This window comes from Leptidea sinapis, chromosome 16, assembly GCF_905404315.1.
Source record: "Leptidea sinapis chromosome 16, ilLepSina1.1, whole genome shotgun sequence".
Classification (NCBI taxonomy): domain Eukaryota; kingdom Metazoa; phylum Arthropoda; class Insecta; order Lepidoptera; family Pieridae; genus Leptidea; species Leptidea sinapis.
In genome coordinates this window covers 4,551,757-4,575,784 of record NC_066280.1, presented here as the reverse complement: position 1 = coordinate 4,575,784, position 24,028 = coordinate 4,551,757, and the positions used below count along the sequence as shown (strand labels likewise).

The 24,028-nt window shown below is 35.0% G+C and overlaps 1 protein-coding gene across 2 annotated transcripts; it reads right to left on the bottom strand.

Annotated features, from left to right (window-relative positions):
* Positions 1-248: 248 nt before the first annotated feature.
* LOC126968832 (tropomyosin-1) lies at positions 249-8,776 on the bottom strand. Of its 2 annotated transcripts, none has more exons than XM_050813981.1 (7): positions 8,658-8,776; positions 4,056-4,222; positions 2,984-3,243; positions 2,583-2,700; positions 2,128-2,229; positions 1,708-1,885; positions 249-487 (listed from the first exon to the last, which is right to left on the bottom strand). In XM_050813981.1, the coding sequence occupies exons 2-7, from the start codon at positions 4,167-4,169 to the stop codon at positions 405-407; spliced, it is 855 nt and encodes a 284-aa protein (XP_050669938.1). In that variant the 5' UTR covers positions 4,170-4,222; positions 8,658-8,776; the 3' UTR covers positions 249-404. The 2 variants fall into 2 exon arrangements, with proteins under 2 accessions (XP_050669938.1, XP_050669940.1); XM_050813983.1 differs by having other exon boundaries at positions 414-1,083; positions 8,658-8,770.
* Between the last annotated feature and the right edge of the window lie 15,252 nt (positions 8,777-24,028).

Sequence of the window (24,028 nt, the reverse complement as noted above, 5' to 3'; positions counted from 1 at the left end):
AGAAAAAGGCGCCGTTGTTGTACCTATAATCTAGCCGGCATCCTGTCCAAAAGAGCCTCCCACTGGTATGTCTCTATTCGGCGTAAAATATAAGGCTAGAATGTATTAAGCATTTGTCCCCAACCACATAATATAACATAATATGTAAATGGGATCGAAAGTACCATGAAATCTGCATATTTACTAATATATTTTTCATATTTGGATTTATAATGAACGAAATAAAAATGGCTAGTGACTAACAAAAATTAGATGTTATAAATTATTTTATTGAAAATCGTAAATAAATTTATATTATACATAATATTTTTAATAATACATCACGAATACATAAAGTTTGTACAAAGTTCACAACGTGATGGCACTGATCTGATCGCGAAAGTGATGGTAATGATGATAGACGTCTAGTAACCGGCCAATTCGGCGAAGGTAGAGTCCATCTCATCCGCCAAACTCTTGTATCTGTCCTTGTTGATGCCCAACTCATCTACAATAATAAAAACTATTAGAATCCCTCAGAAAAAATAAATTTAAAATACTACTCTGAAACATTAGCTATAATAAATTAATGTCGTTAAAGTTAACTTGTTTTATTTAGGCGAATATTTAAAAGATGAATATGATAATTTAAGTTTACATTTAAATAACAGATTTAAGAGATTAAAACTGTGTACCTTTGAAGCTTTGGTCCACGACGGTAGCAGCAAAGCGAAAGATTAATTAGTCACAAACATAGCAGGGTAGGGTAATGCTTAAAGGATTATCGATTCTTTGTCAATTATGTTCAAGTTATGTTTTTTTTAAGAACGATAATCGTTTAAACATATGAAAAGGTTTAGGAAGATGAAGCTCTTAAAACATGTAAAGATATACTAGATGAAATCGTTGCTCGCCAATCTATTCTAGGGATAAATTTTAGAGGTACATTTCCTAAATTATTTTCTAACGATGGATTTGTGCTGAATGGACGGTAGTATCTTATGCTAAGTGCTAAGGGTTGTTAGTATCCTGTCAGCTCAGCGAATGTGCCGTCCAGGTCATCGCATATCGCCTTGTATTTCTCCTTCTCGTTGAACAATAAGTCTGCAAAATTTTGTTATAAGACAGATTGTGATATTTAGTTAAAGTAGTGATAAAAATTAGAAAATTTTATGATCAATTATGTCACTTAAAACGTCTCATTATTCAAAAACAATACCAAATTAAAATTTGGCTTATAGTTCACATAAGCCTAAATTTTGTAGTTCGTTGTGTTGATGTATGCATGAAATAAATAAATGATTTCTTTAATAAAATATTTATGAATAAAGAGACCTTTGTAGTAAATCAATAACCGATCAGTGTTAATCCTAGTTCGAACCTGGTGTGAATTTTAAATCTTAAATTTAAATTTATGGTGGTGTTTTATATTATTATTTTAATAAACATTATTATTATTTACGTGCCAACACTTTTGAAGAAGTAAAATAAAAACAAAATTGATAAATCATTACGTGATTATAGAATAAAGCTGGTTAAATAATGCGAATTTTAACAAGAAATCAATAAAAATTAAAAAGAAAATGATAATGTTGCAAAAAATTTTAGCAAAAACAAAATATTTAAAGAATTGATCATTCAGTTTTTGTTTTTTGGTGAAATATTATATACGTTGTTGTAGAAAGCCAATTCATGAAGATAATATTGCAAGTGATCTATATTATGTACCTTCGAGCCTGTCGACCTCCTTCTGGAGTTTCTTGACGGTCTTCTCAGCATACTCGGCGCGAGCTTCAGCCTCCTTGAGCTTGATGGTCAGGGTCTTGAGCTGCTTCTTAAATTCTTCTACGCGCTGGTTGGCCTTCTCTTCTGATACTTCTAGAGATTTCAGGGAGTTTCCTACGACCTGTATGTTTATTGAATTTTCATAATTATAGTATTAAGGACTGTTTTTAAGTGTCATTTCTCATTTATTTGAAAATGTTAAGAAATGATATTCTAACTCATTTTCTTTTAAGATGAATGAATCTAAATAAAGTTAAGATTGGTCAGACTATAATTCTTGCGAAATATTCTTATCATGAGTTATTTAGTCTTAAGTTCGATCGTTTTAAGTATAACTTGTTTCGTATTGATTTTTTTCTTCACCTTTAATTCTTCTTCAAGTTCTGAGATCTTGGCGTCTCCAGACTTGACACGATCCTCAGCAACTTCGAGTTCATCTTCAACGAAGGCCAGTTTACGGGATACCTGACAATCAAACGTTAAACACATTTAATGGCTAAATTACTGGCTTCTGGGATATATAATTATCAGAAATTGGGTCGCATACTAGGTCTATGACGGTATACGATCAAAAATAATATAAGAGTTTATATTTGAGGCGTCAAGTCAAAGCCTCTCATATAATGATAATATAATTCTTTATTAGTTGTTCCGCCTTTTCTTCACCTTAGGTGTGGAAGAACTTGAGCTGTAGCATCCAGATTTCGTGGCACTGAACTGAACAAAGTACTGTCACACAATCCAGGACATATATTGGATAACACTTTCGGTTTCCGGTTTTACTTATGGAACCATTTACAGTACGATCGTCGCAGTACCTCATCAGATTTGCCGTCAGCATCCTCAGCAAGCAGACGAGCTTCCTTCAGTTGGTTGGTCAGTTGGTCCATACGTTCCTCATCTTGCTGTGCTCTGTTCTCCAATACTTTGCACATACTGAAATGAAAGCATTAGGATTAGATGAAGTTATTCCATTAATTATTCGGCAATCATTTGAATTCATTCGTAATGTAATTCATTCATTAAACGTTATTAGTATTAACAAACATCTCAACCAGTTCAATTGAGGGAATCAAAATATATATTTTGGATGAAGTGGGTTACGTCCTTATGATAAAAAATCACAATGTCGCGCAACATATCAAAGCCCTTACTTGATCAGTATGAGTTAGCATGTAGTAGCAGGCTTTTCTACTGTTTATTACAAAGATTGCATTACCGGTTGTTCTCATCAGCAGACTGCTGTGCCTCAAGGAGTTTCTGTTGGGCAGTGCCGGACCTTTCTTCGGATTTCTCGAGGTCTTCTTCAATTTGTTGGACTTTCCTGTTGAGGGCTGCCACCTCCGCCTCGGTAGCGGTCAGCTGCTTTTCCTTCTCTTCAAGATCTTTGTTAGCCTGTTCCAACTTGTTCTTGTTAAGAGACAGATCTTCTTCAACTTGGAGAAGCTTCTTCTGGAGTTCGCGAACTTCCTCATTTACCTGGAATGGAAAAAAATCAAGTAATAATTGGATCAATTCTTGTAGGATGTTTAAATTCTAATTTCTGGCGTCTTTATACCACGAATAATTAATTTATAGATGAAACGAAGTATTACTATATCTATCGTAGTGCAAATATTTATCTGCGCGGAGAGTGCCTTCTTATAATATTATAACAGCTGCGCCGAAGTTACGGCATTTATTGCGAGCAAATCTCAATTTATATTTTGGTTTATAAAATGTATTAAAATCCATTTCCAACGGGCCTTTTCTATATTTTTCTTTCCTAGGCTTATTTTTTCTCTAAGTCTAAGTCTCTGCTATTTACTCGGTGTAATTTTAATGTTTTTTACTCTATTACCATCACACATATTGCATAACTTACTATGCATCACTTGTGGGAAAGTGCGTTTTCCCTACTCAAACGTTTTAAAGCCCTCGGTCTTGCCTAGCGCCTTCAAACTGAACCAACCCAATATCAACAAACTCCCATTTGTAAATTTTTTACTATATTTACTCAACACATTTTAATTCAACAAAAATAGGCCTAATATATTATAACCATTGCTTTATTTCTGAAGTGAAATAATTAGACCCACTTTAATTTGTACACAGTCGGTAGATTTAATTGAAATCACAATATTATAGTTACAAATCATCAAATGAGCTGAATTTAATGATGTAGTTGTTTAGTGTAACTGAGACCATTACGATTATTTTATTTACTTTCTATGTACACATATTATTAGCCATAGCTGAAGTGGTCGGCCTCAGCTCAGCTAACATTAGATATTGATTTACGACGTACCCACCTTCTCAGCCCTAAGGTTGGCGTCTCTGGCCTGCTGTTCGCAGGTATCTGCCTTGTCCATGGCATTGTCCTTCTCCAGCTTCATCGCTTGCATCTTCTTCTTAATCGCGTCCATTTTGGTGGTTTTGTTACTTTACGGTCCGATTGAAAAATACGCCAGTTACTGGCCTGCAACATTGATAATTATTTAAAGTGGGGACATGGTTACGAATCGTAATTTGGTTGCGTATCGCTTCCTCTAATGTGTCTCATTTGCGTTTATAACTACATTTATGGTGATTTAGAGTAACTTGTCTATTTTGTCAGATAGGTATAACAAATATTCTATTTATTATCTTATATATAAAATTCTCGTGTCACAATGTTACCTTACACCTCCGAAACGGCTTTACTGATTTTCACCAAATTTTATATTTCATTTAGTCAGTAGGTCTGAGAATCGGCTACAATCTATTTTTCATACCCCTAAGTGATAAGGGTTGTTCACCCTTAACATTTTTTTTAAATTTATGGACAATTTTTATTTATTTATTATGAATTAACATTGAAAAATATATACAAATTATAATTTAAGTCCTTCTACGATTAACATCTATTTTGTATCACGATTTTTATAATATTCTATTCCATCCACCAAACCGATATAGGGTTGCAAGATGGCAATCGAATACAATAATTGAAGTACGATATATTTGGTAGGTCTGAGAATCGGTTGCAACAAAATTTTAATAATTGATTTTTTTAAATATGTTATATGGCAATACGACGTTTGCTGGGTCAGCTAGTATAATATAAAATAATGATATTCTTATAACCCTTTCTCCACTCAGGTTAACGAGCATTATTATTATGTTATACTACCACTGGTTTACTTGTATTGTGTTCTATTTCATATTTTTTTATTTGAAAACGTTTACAAGAACTGTAATTATTATTTGAAAACTGCGAAGTTAATTTTAAAGAAATATACGAAGGCACAGAAATTGTATGAGAATCGATTTATAACGTGGTTTGAACAAAATTATATGACAATCCATATCTAAACTGATTTTCGTTTAGTTTTTGCTTTGCTACTGTTTTTTAACTTCCCGCTAAGAAAATTCAAAATTTTCCATTATTTGGGAAGCTTTTGATTTTACCCCGTTTTTCGAAAATCGAGTTTTCATCAGATCTCGATGTATTAAAGTCCTAGGAAGCTTCCCTGACTATTCCCGCGATGTTGTCCGTACATGTGTACGTATGTATGTGTGTGTGTATAAATGGATGTATGTAAACCCCTTATAACTTTTGAACAGATCGACCGATTTCATCGCATTTAGCACCATTCGAAAGGGCTTGACTTAACTTAGATTTTGAATACAATTCGGACCGATTCGGACCGCTAGATTTTATTTAAGAAATCTCAAAAAAAATACGATATAATATTTTCATATGTTTTTTTTGGAATAACTTTCTAACTACTTTACCGATCAATTCCAATAACTAATCAGCTCTTAACATCAAAAAACCACGTCGATCGCCACAAGCCGGTAAAAATCGGTTGATTCGTTCGTGAGTTATCGTTGACGAAGGAAAACTAAATTGGAATTACCGATTTCGATCAATTTAATGTCAAAGATGCTTTATGAGACTACGTCGAATGCCGCAAGCAATCACCGCGTGAAAATCGGTTCATCCATTAAAAAGTTATTGCCGTTTGAAAATTCAAAAAATAGTGTTATTAAACTTTTACCAGATTTTCGAGATCGAAGAGCTGAAAATCGTAGAACAGCAAACTCTTTAAGAGCTCAATACAACACAAATTTATATTGTCTTCAGTACAATTTGAAGCTTTTAGTTATGGATTCAGAAGAAAGCTGCAAGGAAGGCCTTTAGATTTAACTGTTTTCCTTTTTTTTACTATCGGAAAGCGATGCCAGCCAGCGAATTCCATTCACCTAGAGTTTTTATTATTATATGGGTGCTTTAATGTAACCTCAAGATAAATGCAGCATTCCCATGCAGAGGAAGTGGCCGGATATTGACTACACCAAGAGCTAAACTCGTTATTGAACAGGCTAGTTAAGTTAGTTAGGTCTAATAAAAGATGTATTATTACTATGGTAAAATACTGGTGTACGTTAATAATATTATTCAGTTTAAAATATATTTTTAGACTTGAACCTATAGAAATAAATTAGATTTTACATTAAGTGTTCGTCCAATATCCACATTTTAGAATATGTAATATTAAAAATCGGAAAAATGAATAATTTTAAAAGTTTAGAATGTTACCTTGGTACCTATGTGAATGCATTAATAATAAGTATAATTTATTATAAATGTTAAAAAAGTTTATGCTGAATTTTCTCAACTTCACCCACGCATGCGCCTTTTGTAATTAGCTCTGAAGTTAAACTGAAGAAAGAATATTTTAATAAATGTTTTTAAGATTTAAAAAATAATCTCTAAACCTCTTTGAAAAGAGATTAAGCACATTTGTACTTAAAATATGAATGGAATTATAAAAATACATTCTGTTCATGTAAGCTTGTGGGATTACATTTATTTTTAATCACATTATAACTGTGTTTACAATCAGTTGGTCTTTTGCCAACTGGCTAGTAGTGGGTATAGTTAAAACAATGAGTTTTTAATAATTAAATAGTTAAAAACATAAATACTATAAGCCACCTAACTTTTAAAAAGAAAATTTTGAAGGTAATAAAGATACAAAAATTTTATAATAATCCGTTTATTTTCCCAAAATTGATTCTATGGAATTGTTTTCGATACCAATTGAAACAAACGAAGCTCAACCACCGCTACAGATCCAAATGAGGCGCTGAGAGAGAAGAAGAAATTAATTAAATATAAGTTTCGGAATCTTACAGCAAAGGGAAACATAAAACAGATCGTTAATGAAAACGCTGGAGACATTGCAAAAATAACGGTTCGGTGACGTGTTGTTATTTTTGGCTGGCTGTCAAGCATAACGGTTATTTTTAGCCAAAATATATATCGCTTCTTGCAACATCTGGCCGCTGGCTGGCATCATTAAGTGAACTCGTTACAAAACGATATTTGAGAAAGGCGTTTTGTAATCTGTTAAGAATTTTTATTAACTGTGCATGACGCCCGGCCATAAATGAATAATTTTTTTTTGGGCATTTGAATATTGAATTGTTAAAATACGTTTGTGTGGGAAAGATTACTATAGTATAAACGATTTTCTTAATAACACCACGGACTGGGAAAAATCGAACACCCTCAGGCTCTTCAATTATAACGGTTTATTGTACGATATCACATTGTAATCCATATTTTTATATAAAAAAAGCCCACTGAGTTTCTTGCGTCCATTCTTTTCTAGTCTGAAGCAGTCTCTCTTGAATGGGTGATAGTTTTTGACGTTCAATAAGTGATTTTGAATCCTATTTTGAATAAAAATATTTGAATTTGAATATATCACATATATAACTAATATATAGTAAACTTACGTATTATGTTAATAAGCAAAAGGTGTCTGTAATTCAGAAAAAGTCTTGCTGATAGTTAATTTCTTCGTAGAATTTACATGAAATATGATAATGTGTTTGGGAAAAGCAGAAAGTCTCAGTATAATTAAAACACCTTATAATAAAATTATATCATCACGCTTTAAGAGGTGTATGTACTCCTGTTTAAGAAATCGAAATTTTTTGATCACTTCAATATGTTGTGGTAAATTGTTTATTATTTTTATTTAAGTGAATTAAAACTTTTACTACTTTTTTAACTACACTTTTACCATGAGGTTATTATGACAACAAGTAATAAAGAGTTAGTAATTACCGCCATCTACACAATAGGAATAATACACGGAAAAGAGCTATGGTAATTACTGTAGGGGGTATTTGAAATTCCGTTACTGGTGACGGAAGATTAATGAACATATTTTGCGTAGTAATTACATTTTGAACTCACGATAATAGTGCAAAGTTTGTCTCATTGTTTTGCAAAGTAAACCACAAGAAATGACACATTTATTTTATTATTGTTGTCATAAAAGGAATTATACCGAGCTTTATGTATGTTTGCAAAATGTGAAATTGATACATTGTTAAATTTTTGCCAATATTAAATGACATATTTGATTAGAATATATATATATCTACTAATATTAATCAATAATTTAAAATTATCGGTATCAACATATTTTCTTTCAATGTTAACAATGTTAAAATGTCTGTTTTGAATTATTATATGTCAGTGTCAAAGTTATTTTAAGTGTTGGGTTACAATAACTTAACTACTCTACATGAAACCATGCAAGCCCTAAATTGTCGGTCACTTGACCAGACAAGCTGCTCTAAATACCATAAATAGGTCAAGTAAAAATAAAAAGGCGAGTTTTCTCCATCGCTAAATAAATACAATCCACAAATAGGTCGGGCGCGCGCACTATATCGAGTCAAACGCCCGCGCATGAAATACGAGTCAAACACATTAAATGGTAAGCGAACACACAGTTAAAACACAGGACGCCACTGCACTTCACTACACGGGGTGTTCCTGGCCCCCTGAGCTGTGGGGTCCAGTGGGTCCTGGGGCTGGGGTCCGAGGGTCCCGTCGTCTCACTCACCTACGGGCTATTCACACGGCGGAGCGGCGCGCACTGCGCCATCCCGCCCTACAGCGGTACCGCCGCCCGCCCAGACTATTTTCGGTGTCAGAAGCTCAGATGTAACATGTATGTGTAAGGCCGCGTGCGCCGTCTAACATATCGGATTTATTGCGATAAAATGCAAACATACTCCTTTATTACTACTCTAACCTAATAATGAACTATTCAATTATTTAATTAAAATACAAAGCCATAGATGAGTAATATCTTATATATGTATATAAGTGCCTCGGATATTAAACGTTAAAATCTACCATGTATTTGAATAGATATGCCTCAGACCTGAGATGATGGAGAAGGATGAGAATGAAGGATGAATAAAAAAGTAGCAGGAGCTATCGTCATGGAGATATTTGAGGGAGGCTTTTCTCCAGCAGCGGACGTCTTTTAGCTGATGTTGATTAGGAACGGTGGGGCATTGGGCATTTCTGATTTGGTTCCTCGAAGTACGCGTCTCGCTTTGAAATGTTTTGAAGGTTCTATTCAACTATTAACTATTCACAGAATGTATTTTATTACGCTTCTATCACGGGGAGTGTTCCGAAGAGCGGTTTCGCACGACACGCCACAAATCAGGATGTCATCCCCACCATCTGGATGTGTGGCGTTCCTCCACAGTGCGGCTTTCAAGAAACTTTCTTCCACGTCCAACCAAGCTGTGGAATGAGCTTTCTTGTGCAGTGGTTTCCGGGACAATACGACTTGGGTACCTTCAAGAAAAACGCGTACACCTTCCATAAGGGCCGGCAACACTCCTGTGATTGCTCTGGTATTGCAAGAGAATGTGGGCGGCCGCGGCGGTGATCACTTAACATCAGGCGACCCGTTCGTTCGCTTGTCTTCCTCTTTCATAAACTAAAATGTGTGGGGTAAAACGGTTATGTCATTCAATTCAAATCATTGGAGCAGCCATCTAGATTGTTGGACAAGGACACAATGTTATACATATATTTTGATCAATTCCACTGTAAAAGGAAGACGATGCATTCAAAGCTATTATTGTTCCTGTACACACGGCCAGAAGATACAGTTATAGATCAAAAGATAGAAATAGGTACAACAGAAAGATTTTTTGACGATGTCAATATTTAATGATGTTGAATAAATTGGAATGGAATGAAAAAAAAAAGTGTTTTACTTCTCATAACTCTCCAAAAATATTGTAGTTAGGAAACTATTTTTAAGTTTGTTCGGGGATAACCCATCAACTAGTATTATAAAAAAAGGATTGTGTGTTTTTATGAAACCACGGTAAAGTGAAATATTTTTTCGCATTGTAGACATTTAACTAAAAATTTTTGGGTTACTATTCCATTCGGGGTATAAAAATCGCTTTATCAATCTTAACTTTATACTTGGAAAATTGGAATGATAATGGGAAATAATAAAAGTAGACTAAGTCTCCAACTAAATGAGTAATAGTCTATATATGTCACGCGACATGCAACACACAGACGAAAAACCTTGAGACGATGTAATAAAACTTTCACTTTAAAAGATTGTTTGGAATGACACGGGAAAAACTGCGGGTCACATTATAAAAAAAGTCATAAAGAAAGAATAGGAAAATATACACAAATATCAATGACGTTCTATACATTCTATACATAAGAACGTCATTGGCAATTATGTTAAAAAGTGTGTTTAACACTAGAAATAAACATAAAATTGCCATATCCAGTTTCAAGAACTAGTAAGGCAAATAAGTAATTTTTGAGAAATTCTGTTACATTCTATAATAAAATTCTAACAACCGGTACCATAACAACAGGATTACCTGCCAAAACATTCAAGATATATGTAAAAACTGTTTTAATGGCAAGGGGCTATTTTAATTTAAAGAATATATTGAGGATGAAGAAGTTTGGCTTGCGGTTCCTTGCATATCGCAAGTCTCTGTGATCCCGTAGTATCCACTACTAACGTATTTTAATAGGTTACGTAATTTCCAAGTGCTTTTAAAAGTTTTTTTTCTTTATTAAAACAATATTATATTTTTCTAATCTTGTATCTCTTTAGAAAGATCTTTGTGCATTTTTTATAGAAAAATTCATTTTTTTATATCAATTCTTATTTAACTAAAACTCCCATACTTTTGAGGAATCGCATTGAAGAACATAAAATAAACTATCCCGTACTTTTCAGGAATACGCCTCATCTATCAATAACAGGTAGGTTTCAGGGTCTTTAAAATACCCCAACTAGTAAACCATACAAAAAAATGCCTCTGTCGTACATCCTATTACTCCACAGCTGAATATATAAGTGATCGGACAGCCTGGGACTAGATTATGATTATTTTATAGCAATAGCAATGAAAGTACAATATTGTATATTTTTATTAAAAAGAGCGCAAAAAAAGAATGCTGGGAGAGTTTCTTGCGCCGATTCTTCTCTCTCAAAGCGCCATTTGTTTCCGAAGCGGTAGTAGTATCTAGTAGTATAAGAAAAAGACATCAAAAAGTATTCTAAAGGAATCAATTTTGAGAATATAAATGCCTTTAATGCCTTTTACTGGTCGCCAATGAGTCACAGGTCAGAAAAAAATATTGTCTATTTTTATTACCTTTATTCATCAAATAGTCTGAGGGCGGTCTCTCCATTACCAAGGTGTGCTATCATTTTGAAAGTCATTAATGATATAGTAACATATACCACGATTTACACAATTCTTTTGAATTTTTTTTATGGAAAAAGGAGGACAAACTAGCGGGTCACCTGGTGTTAAGTGATCACCGCCGCCCACATTATCTTTTAACATCAAAGGAATTACAGGAGCGTTGCCGGCCTTTAAGGAAGGTGTACGCGCTTTTTTTGAAGGTACCCATGTCGTATCGTCCCGGAAACACCGCACAAGGAAGCTCATTCCACAGCTTTGTAGTACGTAGAAGACAGCTGCATGAAAAGCGCACAGTGGAGTACCGCCACACATCCAGGTAGGGATGATATCCTAATTTATGGCGTGTCGTGCGAAGGTAGAATTCGGCTGCAGGAACTGATTCCTGCCTGAACCTGAGTGAAACAGCTCTTCGGAACACTCCCCGTGATAAATGCGGTAGAAGACATACAATGAAGAGACGTCTCTACGCATCGGCAAGTGATCCAGCCGTTCACAGAGCACTGGGTTCCCGACAATTCGAGTTGCTCTGGTCAAATGGATCGAGCTGATACTGGGGTGCGCCAGACCAAAGATGAAAGCAATACTCTATATCAACACCTCACCAGCACGGCTTCAGACAGGGGCGCAGCACTAAAACAGCGCTTAACAACTTTTCCAACTTTATAAATGATAGTCTATATAGTGGAAAGCAGGTTATAGCTCTCTTTCTAGACTACAAAAAGGCATTTGAAACTTTAGACCATGATGTGTTGCTGCAAGCCATGGAAGAATGCGGAGTGGGGGGTAAAATGAATCAGTGGTTCAGAAACTACCTCTCTAATCGGACAATAAACACGATGATAAATGGAACCACTGGTGAAGAGGCTAAGGTGACCCTAAGGGTGCCGACTGGCTCTGTATTTGGCGCTATTAGGTTTACAATGCTTGTCAACAGTGTTGTTAACGTCGTGCAAAAATGTAATATTTATATGTATGCTGATGACATGTGCCTATTATATGCGTCTGAAAACATAGAAAGTGCACAAATGGCAGTCCAAGACGATTTCGAAAATATTATAAAATGGGCGCATGACAACAGCATCATATTGAATTTAGAAAAAACTAAGTGTTTGCATATTTTCTCCACCTACAACAGAAATGCAAAAAATATAAACTACAATAATATAGCTATAATAGGACATACTTACGAATGTCTACACCAAAGTAAAGCAAATTGTAACTGTTCCGCAATAGAATATGTAGAAAAATACAAATATTTAGGATTAGTACTTGATAAGAACTATAATTTAAAATTACATTTTGACGCGCTATGCATAAAATTGAGAGCTATTTTAAGCAAATTTTATCAGCTAAGGTACGTTACTAATAAACAAACACTTCGCACTGTGTACTATGCGTTAGTTGATTCGCTTATCAACTACGCTGTTGGTGTGTATGGTCGTACCTACAATACATATACTAAAGAGGTATATATCTTGCAAACCAGATTAATAAAATATTTGGTAAGCAAAAAAGATAAAAATAATTGTAAAGGTGATTATCGAAAACTATATTCACTAACTAAAATACTACCTGTTGATTTAAAAATCAAATTCCAAATAGCAATAGATTTTTATTTTAATGATAGTTTGAAAGTTCCTATATAAAATAAATATAACTCCAGAAGCGTGAGGGAGGAAAAGTTAATGGTTCCAAAGATTAAAAATTACTACGGCAAAAGATTGAATGAATATGTGGTGCCAGTCATATACAACGAGATAGCGCGGGTTAAGGAGTGTTCCCAAACTAAATAAAAATGCAGTTAAATTTAAGATGAAAAATGCGCTGTTGAATAGCATTGAATAACACTCACTGAATGTTGTTCAATGTTATTCAACAATGCTATATGCTAATAGTATATTATATATTTAGTAAATGTTTTCTTTTGTCTAATATTAATAATTCTAATAATGTTTAGTTGTAAGTCCTAATAGTTTAGATTAAAGTAAGTAGTAGTTAAGTATGTACACATAATTAAATGTTTTTTAAGCGCATTAACTTGCCAACAAACTGTTAAAGTTTGGCAAGACATATTAATAATTTAAAAGTGTACTTTAATAATTTAAAATGAATAAAAAAAAATATGTGGCCGGACCTGCGCTTTGTAGAGCGCAAGACTGTGGGCCGGCTTGAAGTATTGCCGTGCTCTATTTATGACGCCCAGCTTCTTCAAAGCCAATTTGGCTTTGCCCTCCAGATTACCACGGAATCGGCAACCGCTCAAGATTTCGAGACCCAGTATTCCGATACTAGGCGAGGCTTAATGTTGTCGAAGAGCGGTGATACGACAAATGGGGTTTTTAGTGGTAAACTCGCATACTTGAGTCTTCTGGGGGCTAATTGGACAAGGTTCAATTTCAAGTTCAAGTTCGAACTGTACTTCAGGTATAGCTCTGACACCGCGGGATGGTCGGCGTTGTATTTTCGCTGTCGTCAAGAGTCGAGTTGGAGGCAGAAAAGAGCGCACAGTGGATCGGCTTTCTTTTGCCGTATGGGCCAAGGTGTCATTTCTCATGTGCAAAGGCAGCAGGGACGGCTGGTTGAAGTTACCAAGAGCAGCTTTCAACAACGACCAGAACTTGCGTGTTCCGGTAACTGGAAAGCTGCTCGCCGATTTTGATTTTTTTCACGTGCTTCGACTTCGCACGGGCGATTTTCAGACTTTGCAGTTCGGATCCTTTGAGCCCAGCGCCGCAACCCAATTTTGATACGCCTATTTTTTTCAGTCAGATGCTGCTTTAACCGACACATCGAACCAGGGCCGTGATCTGCCACCGATCGGTAATACAGAGCTTGGTATAAAAATATCCGTGCCCTGCTGTATCACATCGGCTACTTCAACGGCACAGCCACTAGGATCATCCGAAGGGAAACAAACCATGCCCCAAGGGGAGGATGCAAAAAAGGAACGCATCCTATCCCAATCTGCTGACTTGTAGAGTCAACCAATTGGGACAGACCATACGCCAATGCAAAATTATATACAGATCGCCCTGCGTAATCTGTGGTGCGCGATCCAAGCTATTTGGCATTGTGCCCGTTGAAATCACCCAAGACTACGATTTCAGCGGAGGGGATCTGTGCAAGCACGTAGTGAATTGCCGCTTGAACGCAGCCTATGAGATGATCCGTTTCTGCGTTACCACTATGGGACCTGACACACGAGATACTCTAGACACACGTATTGAAGTTGACGCGGTCCTCAAAATCGACCTGAGAGTAGACAGGTCCCTACCCTCAAAATTGCTGAGATGGCGACAACAGAAAGGATTCCCTAACGTACACAGATACCCTGGCATGAGGCAAAAAATTATGCTCAATTTTGTACCCGGGGTACGTTAAATATAACGTTTTGCTAGGTCGAGATATCTGCGTCTCCGTAAGGAAACACAAGCCCGGCTGCACCGTCTCAAGGTGGTGGTGGACGGCGTTTAAATTGGATGTATTCCCCTGATGTTGCAAAAGTCGGTGGTGGAGCGGGGTGCCGTGGTGTTACTGCTTCGTTTGTCCTCGGCCATGCGCGGTTCTGTGCCCTCCCCAGAATACGAGGGGCAGCCCGAGCTAGAATGCTAGGGGAGGGATTCTCCGGCTCTGGTAGAGCCGGTACCCTCCTGGGGTAGTGTCTCTTTTTGCACCGCTTTCATATTCTAGTCTAGACACTTACCTATGCGAAACATAGCGGCACTAGGCCGCTACTTCACGCCGGTATTCTATGCGAATTGTTGAATTGCGTTACAAATTTGTTTTCTACATTTTATTTTATCACTTATTGTCAAATCACATACATCGCTCAATAAAAGATTCACTAATTCGACTTAGCCTGACCATTAGAATTCTTCAAGTAGATCCTTGCTGAAAGAAATGTTAAATTAATTATTATTAATTAAATATAAACGTTGTTATAACAGATGAGTCCACAAGCAACAAATGTAATGGTTGTAAAGAAGGAATTGAATTATTTGTTACCTTTTTGAGGGTATGGTTTTTGTCGATTCTCGAGTCTTCTCAACAAAGTCAAAATTATGAATCAATAATTAAAAGTGTTTTATACAATACAATAAAATACTTTGAATTTAATATCTTATATTGCTATTTCAAGAATTCTGAAAGGCACTGCATCCATAGTGGGGTAATCACTTAATATACAGTGAATGTCTTGCATTATTTAGTTATCATGTGAAGGTAGGTATGGTTCGTCATGCTCACTGAATGTCATTGCTTGCGGCGGCATCGTGTGCCGGGTCGTCTCCTCTCAAATATGCGCGAAGGGGACGATGGCTGGTCCATGCGTCAACTAGTGTACGGGTGCCGTTTGTGGTGCCAGGTCGACCTGTTTTAGTTAGTAAATCATTGTATGTGTTGGATGCAATTACTAATTGTAACAGTAATCACGACCATCATGTTCACGAAGCATCCTTACACAAACAATGAGTCCAAGCTTCAAAGGTTGATGCATCCAATAAACGATATTTTATATGTACATTATACAAACTAAATTTAAATTAATGTTTGGGGAGTATGATATGTATTAGCGATAGGTTGCCTATAAAAAATTGCCCGTATTTACCTGAAATTTATATTAGTATAATTAATTTTCTGATGTAAATAAGACCTATATTTAAAATTTATGTCTTAAAATTGTCATAGTTTTGTGGGGGGGTGGGTCACCGAGTGACAAGACAGTAGTGACGACTTCAATCAAAGAGTAACAAGAAACTGTTTAAGATTGTTTTGTGAAAGCTTTAGCAGTACGCTTTTAAAAGTAATTTGGACTTTCCTGCAAGACGCATGTATGCAACTTGTCACAAGTCACAAACTACCCAAGTCTGTCAACGTTCCGGAGTTTATAAAGAGTTGAAAACTGGCCATAATCCAGCCCAGATCCGAACCCCTTCGACTAAAAACTATTTTCAGTTTTAAAATAAATGGGCCGCTCAAAAAGACATGCCGTCATTGAGTCGCTTAAGAAATCTTTTAGACAAGCCTTAACGGAGCTCCACCGGTGTAAAACAGCTGGGTTGCGGATTACACAACTGAATAGATGCTGACGCTGAACTTCAATTGATTACGATTATTTTTAATGTTCACTTTTGCTCCAGATTAGTACAACAGCTTACACAAATTTTAATATTTTTTGTAATTAAAGATTTGTGAATGAAATCATACCTTTTATGATCGTCTAATATACGTTATATGACTCAAGAAGTGAATAAGTAAACCATGAAAACAGTTAATCCATAGACAACGGCCTCCCCCGAAGGTCTGTACGATATTTCTATATTGTTCAGATTTCTATGTTTGATGTGTTATAACAATGAATATTAACCCGCCCCACGTTTCTCACTCCTCGCCACTAGAGTTCCTAAATTGAAACATGGGTTTGAGATAATAGTGTCGCGGACACACCAAGACCTACTCTTTATTATAACTGTTATTTTCCAGTACAAAGAAAACTGTATGTATATTTAGAAACTCTTCACTAAGTATTCTTCATATTATCACATTTTTTTGGTAAAATATTTGAAAAACTAGTAGGTAGTATGGGTTCAAGCAAATCGCTTAATATTTTGACTTTCTAATTAAAAATATCAACTTTCAAAATATTCCAAGTTCTTAATAAGAGAAAATCTAAGAAATCCACATAACAACGTTTCAAAGTCACGCGTTACTTACGCAAAACTGATTTTTTTTGGGCTAGTAAGTATACACAATTGGCTGAACCAGTCACCCAAGAACATCTGAGTTGAGTGTCGTATTTCGGGAATACAGAAACCGGCAGATGATTTCACGGGGAGGATGTACAAGAAGTTAAATACCAGACACCAACTTTTAGTAAATCATCTATATAAAATGATGATTTAGCTGTTAAAATGCTTATATGTGTTTTTTTTTCTTTTTTGTATATAATCCCTTATAAAATGCTCACAGAATAGCTTTATTTATTTATGGTGTGTGCGGATAATGGCTGCATTATCCGCACAGTAGCTGACTGTACTCAATAACTTTTGTTTTGTATTAATTTACATTTACTTTTTTGACTTACTCGTGTAAGGCATTGACTATTTGACGTTTGAGTATGTTTGTTGCATCACTTTACATATTATACTTTAATTGAAATATTCATAAAACAATGAAAATGTAAATCTTGATTTAGAAGAGTGGCAATGAGTTTCTTGCTACTTCTTCTCATAAGCTCAACCCTTAACGAAGTAACGGTAGATTCAATAAGAAAAAATATTATTTTGACATTCATAAGTGTCATTTCCGTGACATACATGAATAAAGTGATTTTGAATTTTTGATGTGAAACATCTATAGCCGCACGTGAAACCGATTTCTGGCGTGGCGACGCGTCGCCTTGTCACAGTAATACCGTCCTCAGAGGCAATTTATTCAATAAATAGTCATCGTTATCTGGAAAAAAATCGTAATATTTTATTTTATCATTATGACATATTTAGTTCCTATCACAATATTATGTTTTTTTCTGCATATTACTTTTACAAAATAATGTCGATGTTTCACATCTGCCAGGCGTCCCGTGACGGTTCAATTTTTTTTTTAATTTAAGTATTATGTCTTGCAGGCCCACCGGCCTCTAGCAGCTTATTAGGTACTTACAGCCTTACTATATATTTGGCCAAATTAATAAAGATAGTCCTTTGACAATAATCTAGCTCTGTCTATAAATTGTTCGATCGTGCTGTGTTACCTCCACTGCACATGTAAATGATAAATAAAACACAATTCTTAGAAACGTATATATTTAATTTTATGAAAAAGCCTTCACATATTCCATAAGAAAAGCTACGCATAAACTAAGCATGTATACGGTATTAAAAAGTTACACTGGAAAGAAATTTAGAGAACCATATAAAAGCTTACAGACTACAAAATAATTAACCACAGATTTTACAAACAAAGTACGCACTATAGTGCGCGTAAGACGCGGGTAAAATCAGAGCTAACTAAAAAATGATATTTATTCAGCACTTGGGTATTAACATACACTTGTACTTGTCAAAATAATTTATGGATCGCCACAGCTTCAACAAAAATTTTATAATGCTAACACACCTTTTTAATTGAGCCTATACCCTCAATTTGGTTGACAAAGCTATGTCCTGACTGTATTCCAACAAGAGAACACATTATAAGTAATAATAAAACATGTTACTCAACCTTTATAACATATGCGTCTAACATTAAAATTTTATATCTATTTATTGTGAAAGTGATATCGGCATTATTATCCTTCACTGACTTTGAAAAAATTAGTTACGACATCAGTCACCCGACAATTTATCTTGCGCGCACCAAGCGGTTAACTTTAAGGTAAAAGCAAACATATTATCTTAAATAAAATCAAATAGGTAACACAAATTCAAACCCCTTTATAATTTTTGAGATGGCAATCTGGACCTACGACTGTCACAGAGCAACTTGATGCTTCCAATATTATTTAATCTTGAATATTTAATTTCTAACCCTTCACATCGTTTCTGTATAAGTAGTATTAGTTTCAAACTAATCAGTACTCTCTGATATAAATAAGCAATACGTAATTGTTTTGAGTGAATGACAAATCACTGCTAGCATTTATTTAATACATTTATACACACAATATTTTCATTTGTTCGCTCGACACAAAATCATTGGCAGTGCTAACTTAACATAAAAGTTTTAAGTTAAGCCAATCATCACTTAAAGACCATTTAGGGACTTTATTCAGACAGTTCACTCAATCAAAAATTAAGTTGTTAATTTGTGTAGTTCGTTGTTTCTCTAAATCTGGTTTGACAAATAAATTTGATTTTCGACGATTTCAGAGGATAGTACTAAAATAAACAAGGGCCCGAGACAGTTTAAAAATAAGATTTTTTTCTTGGCTAATTACTAAACAGGATAAGAAACAAGTATTTGAACATACTCGTGGGTACATATTATGTTATTTCATATTGTGATATTATTTTCAACGTGACAAAAAACGACAAATTCATATTTCTGATCGCATCAGTAAAATTATAATTATCTTAATTTAATGGCGCTAAAAGATTCATATATTAACCAACAAGATGCAATACAAAATAGTAAAAATTTTCCTTTAACTTTTCTTAAATACAACTGAAGCAACATTCTCTCTGTGTTCTCAAGCAATATTCACAAATATCTAAACTGTCCAAAAGGTATTACTAATAATTATTTCTGTAAATCACAGCTGATCAACAAACCAATTTAGAATGTCTTCTCCAGTTACCCGCCAAAGTGCACAAAGCATAGATTTTCCCGCTCAATTTTCGCGGCGTAATATCCAAAATGGCGGAAGTTCGTTACACGTGATCTAATATCCAGATAGATCCGCGAATGTTTGATCTACTTCCTCTGCAATCGCCTTATACTTACTTCGTTCTTCGATTACTTCATCTGTTAATCAAAGTTAGTTCGTGTTAGTAAGGTGGGTATCGCACGTTATTTTTTTTATTATCTAATCAAGGCTTGCTGTACCTAATATAGTAAGAAGTTAATTGTTGTTTTAGAAAACGAACAAAAAAACTATTACTAGTCACATTTTTGGCCAACAGTAATTTCCGTTAGAAGTCAGTGTATCTAAAACTTTCTCTCAAGCGTTTCATTCATTGGCAATCTCAACTTGTTTACAACAAAATATGGACTCGACAAAGAGGTTCAGCTATTTATAAAAGCACCAAATATTATTAAATACTCAAGGATTTTAAGACTACGGCCGTTTTTTTTACCTTCCTATTCTAAGTTAAAGCAGCTGCAACTGATTCGTTCATTTCCAGATTTTAAGCAAAATACAATATATTATTTTATTTATATAAAAAGTTGAAATGTGCGAAATTATGCGGATTTATCAAGTAGTGGTGATGCAAATAAATTTTGTTAGACGTCGACATTGCCAGTACATTAAATATACCTAATAATACCTACCTAATCTGATCATACCTAAGTTCTATTACTATTTTTAATGCATTTATTTTTATTACATTACGCAATAGTAATCTTAATAATGTATATGTGTTTATTTATTGAAGTCACATCAATAATTAAAATGTTGAAAAGCACATTGAATATTTTTATCCAGAAATTAAGATGTGTCCAGCGTGCGGGATTCGTTTTAGGCCGGGTCTACATTAACAACGAATGACAAGAAAGCTATGGAAGGAAAAATAATCATTTCCAAACATCTCGGAATGGCGTAAAACGAATTTGAAATTATTTGTTAAATCCAAGTTGGGTGTCACGCAAAATCCTATTATAAATATTATTGCAACGATATTTATATCGTTTCCTAGAGTCATAACGAGCAGAATTTTGAATTAATATTAAAAAACCACGGAAATCTATGATTTCTACTAAAATGGATATTATTGTCGAGGTTCTCGACGTGGTTCGAATTCGGGATCATGTTTTAAATTCAAGATGGCCGCCGTGTAATATTATCTTTCATTACCACAGCATGGCTATCGTTTTCAACGTTCACTATATCATACATATGCATGTCTGCCCGCCTGTCAAGGTAAATCTAATTAGAGGCAAATTATACATTTATTTATTAGGTTAGGTTCGGTTTACATTAATTTGAAATTTGAGCATCGAGATGTTTCACATCTTTCACACACCACGTGACATGGTTTTCAGTAATGGAGCGCGATTTAAACACGATATGCGTATTTAATAAATATGTATATAAAATATATAAATTTTATTGAATTTTAGCAGTCATTTTGGTTTTGTAATTTTGGGGCCTAAATACTATTCATTTATAATCAATTCCTTATTCCTTGTTCTAGCTACGAAAATCACTATTTAAGCAAGGAAATTTTAATATATGTTAATAAAACATTTTTTTTAAATTTTAGACACATGTTATTATTTTAAGTGATAACTAAGTTTTCTTCTGCAGCGCAATTGTTATATTTTTACGTCGGAAGCACCTCATGGCAAAATACCGTAGGTATGTCATGATCCTATGAACTAATCTGTCCGTACCTGAGCATGAGTGTCCTCTCTAGCAGAATTGAGCTTATCTGCTAGTTGGACAATGTGAGGGATCCATTGGGACGCAAACTCTGTATCATGTACTATTTAGGAACACTACAATTTCCAATCGCTTGGGCTTATCGTATATAATAATTACGTTAGTTTGTCTCTCTAATGTTCGTCAATCCTAGAATTCTTTTTTCTGTTCAAAATAATATTATTTATCTCAAACGTACTAACCTTTGAGAGTGCATTTTTCACCTCATAATTGAATAATAACTGCACATCTCTAACAGACCATTATAACATCTACGTATGTTAATATTGTTGCATAAAAAAACAATCTGTTTTTTAATAAACCATGCAGACTATGTAAGTCTATCCGGAAATAATCACTTAAAACTTTTCGATAATAATAAGTATATGCTGATTCTATTTTATTTTCAGCAAATAATTTAAAAATTGTATATTATGTACCGTATCTCTTATGTACTTGATTTTTTTTTGTGTAAAGTACAGAGTTGTTAGTAAATTTAGGTCAGTCTTTTTTTTATGGAAAAAGGAGGAAAAACGTGCGGGTCGCCTGGTGTTAAGTGATCACCGTCGCCCACATTCTATTTTAACACCAGAGGAATCACAGGAGCGTTGCTGGCCTTTAAGGAAGGTATACGCGCTTTTTTTTTGAAGGTACCCATGTCGTATCGTCCCGGAAACACCGCACAAGGAAGTTCATTCCACAGCTTTGTAGTACGTGGAAGAAAGCTCCTTGAAAACCGCACTGTGGAGGACCGCCACACATCCAGATGGTGGGGATGATATCCTAACTTGTGGCGTGTCGTGCGAAGGTGGAATTCGGCGGCAGGAATCTGATTAAACAGCTATTCGGAACACTCCCCGTGATAAATGCGGTAGAAGACACAATGAAGCGACTTCTCTACGCAACGCCAAGTGATCCAGCCGTTCACAGAGTACTGGGTCCCCGACAATTCGAGCTGCTCTGCGTTGCAGGCGGTCAAATGGATCGAGCTGATACTGGGGTGCGCCAGACCAGAGATGACAGTAATACTCCATGTGAGGCCTGCGCTTTGTAGAGCGCTAGAATGTGGGCCGGTTTGGAGTATTGCCGTGCTCTATTTATGACGCCCAGTTTCTTTGAAGCCAGTTTGGCTTTGCCCTCCAGATGGCCACGAAATTGGCAATCGCTCGAGATTTCGAGACCCAGTATTCCGATACTAGGCGCGCAAACTTGAGTCTTCTTGGGGTTAAATTGGACAAAGTTCAATTAACCCCAATCCGCGACCTTCTTAAGACAGGACTCGATAGAAGACACAAGTTTCTCCCGGCACTAGTCGACGATTTCCCGAGAGAGACCTGCATGGCCCGTGTATACGGCATCACCAGTGCTGTCGTCTTACTCATTGTCGCATAAACTACACTGTATATATTATATGCAATATGTATGTATGTATTAATCTAACACAGTTTAATGTATTATCTCAGTGAGCGAACTTGTAATTATTTTGAGATAAATTTTTCTCAACCATTGTCTACCTTACTCTCTTATACGTACAATACGATTCTCCCTTTATGGCAGCTATAATTGTATAAATATGTACTTATGTAACTGTATTAAATAATAATTATATGTATGTAGTAAAACAACTGGAGGTCTATTACGAAAGCCAAAGTTTCGGTCCGAAACGAAAGAACGACGAACTTCGAATTAAATCGTATTACCAAAGTACTTCGGATCGAAGAAGTGAATTCGTTGGATGGATTTCGTTTCGAAATCATACACATTACCATAAAAAGTGAAGTAGTTGTTACGGTCCTAATAATGTCAAACAATGAAAACGTAAAAGTGAATTTAAGAATAAGATAAAAGAAAGACAAAATGTCTAATCGCGAACTTCGGATCTGAAACACTTTCGTAATAGGAAAATGTACGATCCGTCAACTTCGTATTTCAATTTTGGTAATGAGGCTACTGAACCAAAATTTTAATATAGCCGTATACAGAGCGTACTAAGACTTAACTTACGTATAACTTAGTTGAGTTTGATAAAACGCGAACGTGACATGCATTAAGCTGTCTTAGCTTCAACATGATTTCAGTTGTCAAATAGCTATAAAAACTAAATCAAAGATTATGCTAAGCTTACACTCAAAGTTTTACGTAAGTAAAGTCTCAGCAAAGTCTGAGTACGCTCTATCCCAGCCTTAGTTTCGCTTAGGCCTTAGAACTGAAAACTTCTTTAGGCGCGCCGAAAACTTTAATTGGTGTATATTGATTGGAGACTGATCTGTCACGCACATTCTGGTAAAGTTGGCTCGACTCGACTAATGGAATTAGCAGCTAAATTTCCGCAAATTAATTTTATAATATAATATTGTATATTATATTACTGAATTTAAAAAAATATATTTCGTGTTATAAGCTCGCTTGGAAGTTTTCATTTCTGTTGTATAGTCTAAACGTAATGTAATTCACACTATTTTTAATTAACTCATCACTAACGTACACATTCTAAAAATTAAACATATTTCGTCATTAATTAATAATTTAAATCACTAACAGATAATTTATATTAGAGAGATAATTTTACTTATCGTTTTTCTGATAAAAAAAAGCTCTTCCCTTCAATTGTGGAAACTAATACAAAGC

Coding starts and splice junctions, on each gene's coding strand:
- LOC126968832 (XM_050813981.1), bottom strand. CDS start 4,169: ATGGACGCGATTAAGAAGAAGATGCAAGCGATGAAGCTGGAGAAGGAC. Junction 2,230..2,582: donor CTGACGGCAAATCTGATGAG/GTACTGCGACGA, acceptor TTTGATTGTCAG/GTATCCCGTAAACTGGCCTT. Junction 488..1,707: donor GGAGGTCGACAGGCTCGAAG/GTACATAATATA, acceptor TTATTATTGTAG/ATGAGTTGGGCATCAACAAG.